The 9,302-nt window shown below is 42.4% G+C and overlaps 2 protein-coding genes across 3 annotated transcripts in view; both read left to right on the forward strand.

Moving 5' to 3' along the window:
* The window catches only part of LOC121860052 (cGMP-specific 3',5'-cyclic phosphodiesterase-like), a 36,877-nt gene extending 29,764 nt beyond the window's left edge, over positions 1-7,113 (forward strand). Inside the window, 5 exon segments of the mRNA XM_042357061.1 lie at positions 17-100; positions 877-1,033; positions 1,476-1,552; positions 2,047-2,250; positions 2,391-7,113. Coding sequence (XP_042212995.1) covers positions 17-100; positions 877-1,033; positions 1,476-1,552; positions 2,047-2,250; positions 2,391-2,468 — 600 coding nt within the window. The 3' untranslated portion in view covers positions 2,469-7,113.
* On the forward strand, positions 3,471-7,113 carry LOC121860051. Of its 2 annotated transcripts, none has more exons than XM_042357060.1 (2): positions 3,471-3,549; positions 3,610-7,113. In XM_042357060.1, the coding sequence occupies exons 1-2, from the start codon at positions 3,510-3,512 to the stop codon at positions 4,014-4,016; spliced, it is 447 nt and encodes a 148-aa protein (XP_042212994.1). In that variant the 5' UTR covers positions 3,471-3,509; the 3' UTR covers positions 4,017-7,113. The 2 variants fall into 2 exon arrangements, with proteins under 2 accessions (XP_042212994.1, XP_042212992.1); XM_042357058.1 differs by having other exon boundaries at positions 3,510-3,909; positions 3,940-7,113.
* Positions 7,114-9,302: the final 2,189 nt, after the last annotated feature.

Here is a 9,302-nt window from a genome sequence, read left to right on the forward strand (position 1 = left end):
ACGTTCTCCCCTGCAGGCGATGATGGACCGAGAGAAGAAGGATGACCTGCCGAAGATGCAGATGGGCTTCATAGAGGTCATCTGCCTACCACTATACAAGGTGAGACTCGCCCTTGTGTCCTGTTCCTCCTACAGGTTAATTGGGTACCATGTCCTTGAAGAGGCTCCAGGTCCTTAAGAGATTCCAGGTCCTTAAGAAGCTCCAGGTCATTAAGAGGTTCCAGGTCCTTAAGAAGCTCCAGGTCATTAAGAGGTTCCAGGTCCTTAAGAGGCTCCAGGTCCTTAAGAGGTTCCACAGGTCCTTAAGACATTGTACTTAGAGGATAAGTCACTGTACTCAAGGGCTTACGTCACCGTACTCAAATGGCTCAAATATCGTACTCATACACTGAAACCATTGTACTCAGGAGGTTGGCAACGTACTCATGTAATTAACTGGTGAATTTGTTCTTTATTTATGTACAGTAAAATCGGTAATTTTTTGGGGTCCTTTGTTTACATTAAGCTATGGCACAAAGATGGCGTCAAAATGGCACTGATACTTGACTGCTGTTTCTCTCTTTCATTGCCCTGGTCCCACAGCCCTGAAAGTTACTCGGTTAATCTTCCCCGTAACTGATAATAACAGAACAATAATAGTCTTGGTGATATATAGACGCCATTTTGATTATCGACAAGACATTATTCCTCGTTAAGTAGCTACGACATTTTAAGAAACCAAATCCACGTCGTTAAAACTCTCATCTCAGAAAACGTCCATAGAAAACGTTATTAATTAAAGGGAGAACTATTACATCCCTGTATTATCTAAACCAGGCGTCACCATAGAGTAGTAGTTCCTTCTCGGTAACCAGTTGTGTTATCCTCCCGTAACAGGCGCTGTCGGAGTCGTTTCCGTGGGTGAAGCCGCTACACGACGGCTGTCAGCGGAATCATGAGCAGTGGAAGCGTCTGGCGGAGCAGGTAGACATGGGCCTTACCTGGATCGACCACGAGTACATCGAGCGACCTGTTGAGAGGAATGAGTTGGAAGGTAAGGTGTTGTTACCTGTGAGTCTGGTATATGTAGAAGGTTACCTGTGAGTCTGGCACAGGTACACACGGAGAATAGGTGAGGTACGTACGTAATCACCATAACCTTTTTGCAATGTACTCTAATATTTCTGCAAATAGTCTATAATTACCTTTGGGAGTAATGACTGTCTTGCCAGCTGTAGGTTGGGCATCCAGCCGTAGATTTGCTTCAATATGCCATATGGTAACCGGGCCACCAGAGCTGTGTCCATCCCCTGGTATCTTCTGCACATTTTGGGTTGGTGCCCCGGGTTTCAGTGACTAGTTGGGTTCGGGAGGAATTCGTTCTGGTTTTACCCAACAGCTGCCATTAAGTAATCACGGATAACGCTAACACCAGGATTTGATCTTTGTGATGATAACCTGTTGTGATGATAACCTGGAATTGTTGTTTTTTGCAGTTATCAGCAAGATCACTCTCAACCCCAAGCTGCCGGCACCCCAGTCCTGCCCGGGTACCTCCCCATCACTTCCTAAAGTAAGTTCTAATACTTCCTAAGATAAGTCATACTCAATAGGTTTACTCTCACTTAAAGGGGCAAGTCATGTAGGGTTAGCCAATCCACGTTATTAAAGTAATGTGTGCTATTCATGTAAGTCATATCAGTAAAGTAAATCACTAAAGTAGACCAGGCTTGATAAAGTAGATCATTTTACTCTACTGAAGCAAGTAAGCCTAGCCCCCCCCCCCAATCCCCTCACTTAATGAACCTTGGAAATGTCTTGGCATGTTGAGGTTGTTGTGACCAGGTAACATTATAATGGAGACTGGCTGCCTACCTGTGCCCAGTTTTAATCAGAGTTTGTAATAAATTTAATAAGAACTATCCCCATTATGTCATACTTAAGTTCAGTAATTAACTTCAATATTACCACAAAAACACTGAGGTGTGTGTGTGTGTGTGTGTGTGTGTGTGTGTGTGTGTGTGTACGCTCAGGAACAGACGTGTAATCATCGTGTACGTATTACAGGCTGAGAGTGAGCGTATCAAGGGAAGGCTGGGTCTAGGTTCAGCTCTCCGGGGGGCGCGAGCACTGAAGGGCGGCGGCAAGAGGCGGTCTGTGGAGAAGCGCCTCGACCGTGTCATGGATTCCTCTACCGACCAGCGGCCGGCACGGATGTCACCCAAGGATGAGCTAGCCTCCTCTGCCACCGTGTCTCGTCAGGCGTCACAGGTAGGCCATAATGCTTCTAGTACAGGAGTCTTAAGTAGTCTCAGAGGCTTACAGTAAAGCAGTCTTATGTAGTCCTAGAGGCTTCAAGTACATTGTTTTCTGTGACAAAAGACAAAACATCTTTTCTCTTTGGTCCCCAGGATGAGAGCACTGGGAGGAGCAGACAACAAGGGAAGGCGTCTAACAAACTGCGGAGTAGACTGTGTGTCCTCCTGTGACCTGACCTACACACTCCTGCCGCAGCCACCTGACCTGATCACGCCCTCCAGCTGACCTGACCTTCTCACCACCACCTGAAGTTGATCTGGCACACCTCGAAGTGACTTGAATACCTAGCCACACCTTTGAATTGACCCGCTAAGTTGACCAATTCCTCGGAGCTGACTTGAGGACATGTCCACAACCCTCGAACAGAGCTGACCATACCCTGGGCTGACCTAATAATCTGGTCTTCCACATAAGCTAACCTAAGGACCTGATCAGACCCTGGACCTGCAGGAGCTAACCTGAAGACGTGGTCACATCCTGGAGTTCACCAGATAACCAGGGACACACATACACACAACCTGTCTACTCCCCCCTAACTCCTGCGGGCGGCCATCACACAGACCACCTCATAGTCCCTTCGTCAAGAGTCCGGAGCCACCAGGAGCTATGAGGACTCTGCCCCGGTGTTCTAACAAAGTGATAGTAGTGTTAGCGACTATATAATCCAATGTATATTTACGTCACGACACAAGAGAGCGCTAGAGGTAGTTACTACAAGTTGTCGATTCCTTACGTTAGTGTTTCCCAAGATCGTGTAAGAAAGGCCTCGAGCTGTGGTTTTTCATCATTTTTTTTTTTACATTCTTTACTTTATTTTTCTTTCGTTTGTGTTCCGCGTAGCAATAACATTTATATATCATCTCCTGTACTGGTCGTCCTCAGCTGAAGGAAGCCCTCAGGATAGATGGAAGTAAGGCAGAAGGAAATGGGAAGTCCTTTTGCTGTTTAATACATAGTCCGTCCCTCCACAGAATGGGTTACTGGCCGTTGGAAGGTGGACATCTCTCTCACCTGTGGACACTACGCAACACAACACGGAATGTGGAAAAAAAAAAAGACTATTAGTGTGTTTTAAATCTTCTATCAATAAGAAAAAATAAACAGTGGATAAATCTCTGTGCTAATAGTGGTGACATGAGAAGAACAACAACCACAACAGTATCTCAGTGCCAATGGGGCTGTAGCTACCTGACTATGAGAATGGGGATATAATGTCGCATGGTTTGGAGGTACTGTCCATGACTCTTACAGGTTTGGAGGTACTGTCCATGAATCTTACAGGTTTGGAGGTACTGTCCATGAATCTTACAGGTTTGGAGGTACTGTCCATGAATCTTACAGGTTTGGAGGTACTGTCCATGAATCTTACAGGTTTGGAGGTACTGTCCATGACTCTTACAGGTTTGGAGGTACTGTCCATGAATCTTACAGGTTTGGAGGTACTGTCCATGAATCTTACAGGTTTGGAGGTACTGTCCATGAATCTTACAGGTTTGGAGGTACTGTCCATGAATCTTACAGGTTTGGAGGTACTGTCCATGAATCTTACAGGTTTGGAGGTACTGTCCATGAATCTTACAGGTTTGGAGGTACTGTCCATGAATCTTACAGGTTTGGAGGTACTGTCCATGAATCTTACAGGTTTGGAGGTACAGCTCACGAACACTACAGATCGAAAGAACTTTACAGATTTGGATATACAAGAGAAGTGCAATTGACGTGGTTTGGGATTATGACCAAAAAAAAAATCCCTCAAGGTTAATTATTTTTGTGCAACGCTGAGAGAAAAATGGATGTTATACTAAAGAGACAATATGTTCACAAAGATTATTTTATGTCGACCAGTGTTGACGTCGGTGATTCATGTTTTGTGTTGTGAGTTTCTCCGACTGGTATAATGCCCGTTTAGTAAAGTCTTATAAGATGTAGAATAATAATATCTATATTGTTTGAGTGTAGTTGTATCTGAGAACAATGTCATCAGTGTGATCTATAGGGAACTTGTAGACGATAATGACCAGAATACAGTAGTGGTACTTCTTATTTTCTTTCTATGTCTGCGGAGAGTAGCCCTATATATTTCAGTATATTTAAGCATGTTTTTTCACACGTACATATACCCAAGCTTGGCCACTTTCTTTTCTATATTGATTTTGTTCATTTTAGTTCTAAAAAATTATTATCAGAAACTCTTGTTAATGTAATGGAAATGTGTTCAATCCTTAGTCAAATTTTTTTGTACTACGTGCTCGTCAGAACACTCGGCCTTGCATTCATTTCTTTGCTTATATTTGCTGGAACTAAACATCACTAGATCAGTTTACTAACATCACTATTTAAACCCCAAACATCCTTATCATACACAAAAACACAATTTTACCCCATGGAATATAATTTAACATTGTAATTTAGCACAAATTCAATTGCCGTGTACTTACTTGATGACACACACACACACACACACACACACAGGTGGTAAACACAAACCTCATCGTTGTCTCCGTGTAGTGTAGCAGTGATGATGGACCCACAAATTTGTCTTCCACACTACCACCCCTAATTTCCTTACTTGATTTACTTTGAACAGATTAATACTCTTGTGATAATGAAGAATAAGTTTAGCACATTCTATGGTTTACAGTACACACACATGTATGAACAATTACACCTAAGTTACACTCTTGTCAGCCATTACATTGTTTATAACACACCTACACAAACTGATGTATATAATTCGTCCATTTATGCATCACCAAAAGTACACCTAGACATGTGATAACATCTAAATCACTTACACTTATAGTTCATTAACTTGATACACTTACTACTGCGTTTATGTTAGACTCTCGCCAGCACTGTTACACCTCGACCAACAACTGTGTCAGGGTCTTCGGTCACACAGTAATAGTTATCTTACGCCACCGTCTAGTTTCTTCCAACACATTGATAAATATTCACAACATTTGTAATTTAACATCATATAGTTATGTGTATTTGAAGTGATGAGGATAAAAGGATTTTTTAGAAATGTGATCTTCTTAAGTAGTCGTTGTCTAATTACTTTCAATATTGTATAAGTGTACTTTTGAGGGATGTCAGTGTTTTTTGTAACTAATATGCTCTCAAAGCTTTTGCGTATTACTAGTAAGTATTGCTTTTTAGGGGTGTGTACTGCACACACACACACACACACACACACACACACACACACATACTCTTCAGTAACCACAATCAATACCGTTCTTGTAATCAACATACCTACGCAGCTCTTTATCATGTTCTTGTGTTCAGTACAATAACACATTTACAGGATCATTTATTATACTCTTACTGTGTTCAGCATACATTTCCTAGGACTCATCTACCTACCGTGTTGTTCATTCATCAGTAAATACATCTTCCCCTATGAACGTTCAGCTGTTCACACCAGAGTGTCTAGGTCAGCCTGATGTGTATATTACTTAACAGTGTCTCGTGTATATCTCCTCTTATTTCTCTAATAACTTCTCAGTTCCACAGTTTCTATACAGCAGTTCTATGTTATTCGGGGATTTTCCTGTAGTTGCATAATGAAAGGTAGTGAAGCAAAGAATCTGTAGAGGCACTTCTGTTGGACGTGCGCCCTCACGACGCACTCACAGGCGGCTGATGCACGGTTAGGTGATGTGTCTTGAGTGTAAACAAATGCACCAACTTGAATTATGTTTGCTTTCTTGTCATCTCACGAAAAATTTTTAACACCAACAGGTAAAGACACCAGAGGCTAAACTAGTTATGTTAAGCCACGCCCAAACGTCCATTGTAATCAAGGTGTGTCCAGGTACCTGAACGACAACACCACCAGAAGTCTGCAAACGAAAGTGGATGAAACATATCACTAAAGGTTCACACTCATGAGTATCGTAACACTTGTGACATCTACCAAGACTCTGCTCACAAGAACGGATATTGTAACCTTTTGGCGGTTTTCACATCTACCGAGGCTGTCTAGCTTCTGAGTATCGATCCTAGTTTTCAACTCTAGAACATAGCACCGAGGCAGCAGTTTGTGTGTACGGCTGTTAAAGTGTCTCCCGCCGAGTGTGTCGTGAGTGTATACAGCCAACCAAGTGCAGCGCCACAAGTGTGAAACTAAAAAGTTGTCGCTGGTAGTGTGTCTGTCTGTTGATCTTACAAGTGTCAAATAGGCCCTTCCCCTTTTTCTGTTTCTTTTTTAGAAGTTTCATCTCCAGCTAGAAGAATCAAAACTTAGCAAGTGCTTTCAGTTACAATCAAAGTTGCAACATCAACACGAGCGTGACTGTCCAGGTCTGACAGTTTGATGCTACAGCAACAGTCAACACAAGAAAGTACAATGGTTTCATGATCAAATTGACTGTAATGACTGTAATAGGGTTAGTGTTAAAAGCCCTCAGTGTGAGTTTTTCATAAGCGAGGCACTGTGACGCTGTTCTATTGGTCATCTTGTGGAGGAGGGCCAACCTGTAATGGACGTGCTGAACCGGAAGTAGAGGTGCCCGCCCGGAGGTCAAGAGGTACAATAGGAAGCTGATTTGCCCAACCTAAGGTAGAAGTGTCAAGCAAAGAAGTGGTGAATCGGAAGTATTGTTACGCAACCAGAAATGACTGTGTTACCTCAGAGTAGTGGATGGTGGTACGTCAGAAAAGTGGGTGGCACCTACTCTTAACGGGCGGCACCTCACACAAGTGGGCGGCACATTTTAAAATTGGGGTCGGCCCTCACCCTCCTCTCTCACATAGGCCTAACCTCATCTTAACATTCCATCAATTTACTAATAAACTTACAAAGATTCACGGCGCGTTTATTTATTCCTTTGTGTAGAATTTCATCTACCCCCCAAGTTCTGTTCCTCCACCACAGGTTCTGTTCAGCGGAGGTTGCACTGAGTCGTGTCTAAGTTGAACAAAATGTACGGGATTGGCTGGAGAAAATCCCTGTGTATTAAACCTTTCATCCTCGATAAGTTTCAAACAAAATTGGGCCACAGTATTTATTCAATTTTGCTTCAATGTGTCAAATTTGTGACGATTTTTTTCTTGAAAATTATTTACTTTTTGAAAATTACGATAAAAATAAGCTAATGAGTTTTGCTTTTATGCTGTTTAACCATTGACTAAAGACATGCGTAAAGGATATTTTAACTAGCTCTCTCGCATACACACGCCTGACCGGGGGGCGGGGGGGGGTGTAACATCCAGTAATTGGTCAACGCCTCACCTCACAGTGGGTCAATGCTTGAAACACGTATATTGTATACATTTAAAACAAGGACTAAAATATTCCTTACAATAAGTACGAACGAAAAAAGGGAAACAAATTCGTTAAGAAAAATAATACAAACCAATTTAAAGAAAATGGCGTCAAATAAACTTAAACATAAGCACACTAATACAAGTTAACGTAATCTATACAACAACAAAATATTATTCACAGGAAACCATCCATAGATAATTCAGAACTTTGAAATTTAAATTACGTTGAAACATTCGAAATTTATTGAAAAACTACAAAGTGAAAAACACCAGCTCCAGGGCAAGATAGTTACTGTTAATAACTAATATACAATAACTTAGCGGGACAAAAACATTTTAACGTCAACAAACAAAATAATTCATTGGTGGTAAAAATATTAAAAAAAATGTTGTCTTGCGTTCAAGAATAAAATGAAAGACTGGCTCTCGTACTAGGCGTCCATTGCTTTACACATGGCGGACTGGCGGTGGCAAGGAGGCATATGTTGAGTTTTCTAAGTTATACGTTTATTATTAGCTATTAAAAGCCATCTGTTGTAGAAAGTAAAACCAAAGGAATATTTCTTAATAACTTCCCCAGTTGAAGCACCTAAAATAGATACTAACAGAGATAGAAGACCAATCGTTTCGAGACACTTAGGATTAGGTCAGTAGCCCACAGTCGTTGCTCATGGACGAATGTGTCGGCAAGTCATGGTGGTCACAGAGGCCGTACAGCATTTGGATACCCTATGTGATGAAGGATTTTTCCAAAGAGGACCGTTTGGCCTTGGTGGAGCGTGCGGCCTTAAAACTACTTACTCGTTAAGACATGGACTCCCTTGATACCAGGAGGAGGAAGAGTGTTGAGGTCTCCACGTCGCTGCTCCGTCAAGTAAACAACACAGACCCCAAGTGAGTGTTCCAGGTTTTCCATTTATTATCATATAGTTTATTTGTTCTCGAGAAAAGTATTTTAGGATCACTAAGTGGTGAATCGAAGTTCATATTATATGATACGCTGTGGAAATATTGTTTAAGTGCTCGTTTACACGTTCAGTTACCACGTATGGTGGTCTCGCACGCCTCGGATCAGTGGCGAAGCATGGGGTCGGAGCAGGGTACTGACCACTGTTTAGTGGACGGTGTGTTTACACGGAACTGCCACACCATCGTTACCGGTCAGTGTGTGGCCGTCCGTCGCCTGTTGTGTGTTTTGGCCGCTGGGATGATACTGAAGGAAAAAAACGGACTGTTTGGGTGAAAAACTGGTTAGGAACAAATCGTGTGGTACTTATAACCAAATCTTTGCTGAAATGCAGCGTGAGGACACACAGGACGTGCAACGATACATTCATGACCCCTGAAATGTACAACGCACTCTTGGGTAAAGTACGTCCACATAATTCCAGGACGGATACAAATATGAGGGACTTTTTAAGTGGCAGGGACCCACGTAGGTGACCACACAACTGTTAGGCTCCCACACGTAACTGCCCGGGAAGGGTTGGTGGTTCAGTGTTGCCGTCTACACGATCACTGCCCGAGCACGGCTTCGTTACCATACTTCGAAAACGTGCTCCGAGACTGATCGTTTAAACGAGCCCTGAGAAATACATTAGTTTTAGATAAAGCTCTGGGTTAGGTAGGATCGAAATCCTTAGATCGAACAGTTCGTAATAACTATCGTAATACTTGATGAGCGTTGTACGGCCTTAACAGCTACCTGGCGAAATTTCTACATAAAAGAT

Source organism: Homarus americanus, unplaced genomic scaffold, assembly GCF_018991925.1.
Source record: "Homarus americanus isolate GMGI-L3 unplaced genomic scaffold, GMGI_Hamer_2.0 scaffold41643, whole genome shotgun sequence".
Classification (NCBI taxonomy): Eukaryota; Metazoa; Arthropoda; class Malacostraca; order Decapoda; family Nephropidae; genus Homarus; species Homarus americanus.

Bases quoted from the DNA above. Each gene is read 5' to 3' on its own strand.
- LOC121860051 (XM_042357058.1), top strand. From the start codon at position 3,510: ATGTCGCATGGTTTGGAGGTACTGTCCATGACTCTTACAGGTTTGGAG. The intron at 3,910-3,939 runs GTTTGGAGGTAC...TGAATCTTACAG, and splicing joins ACTGTCCATGAATCTTACAG to GTTTGGAGGTACAGCTCACG.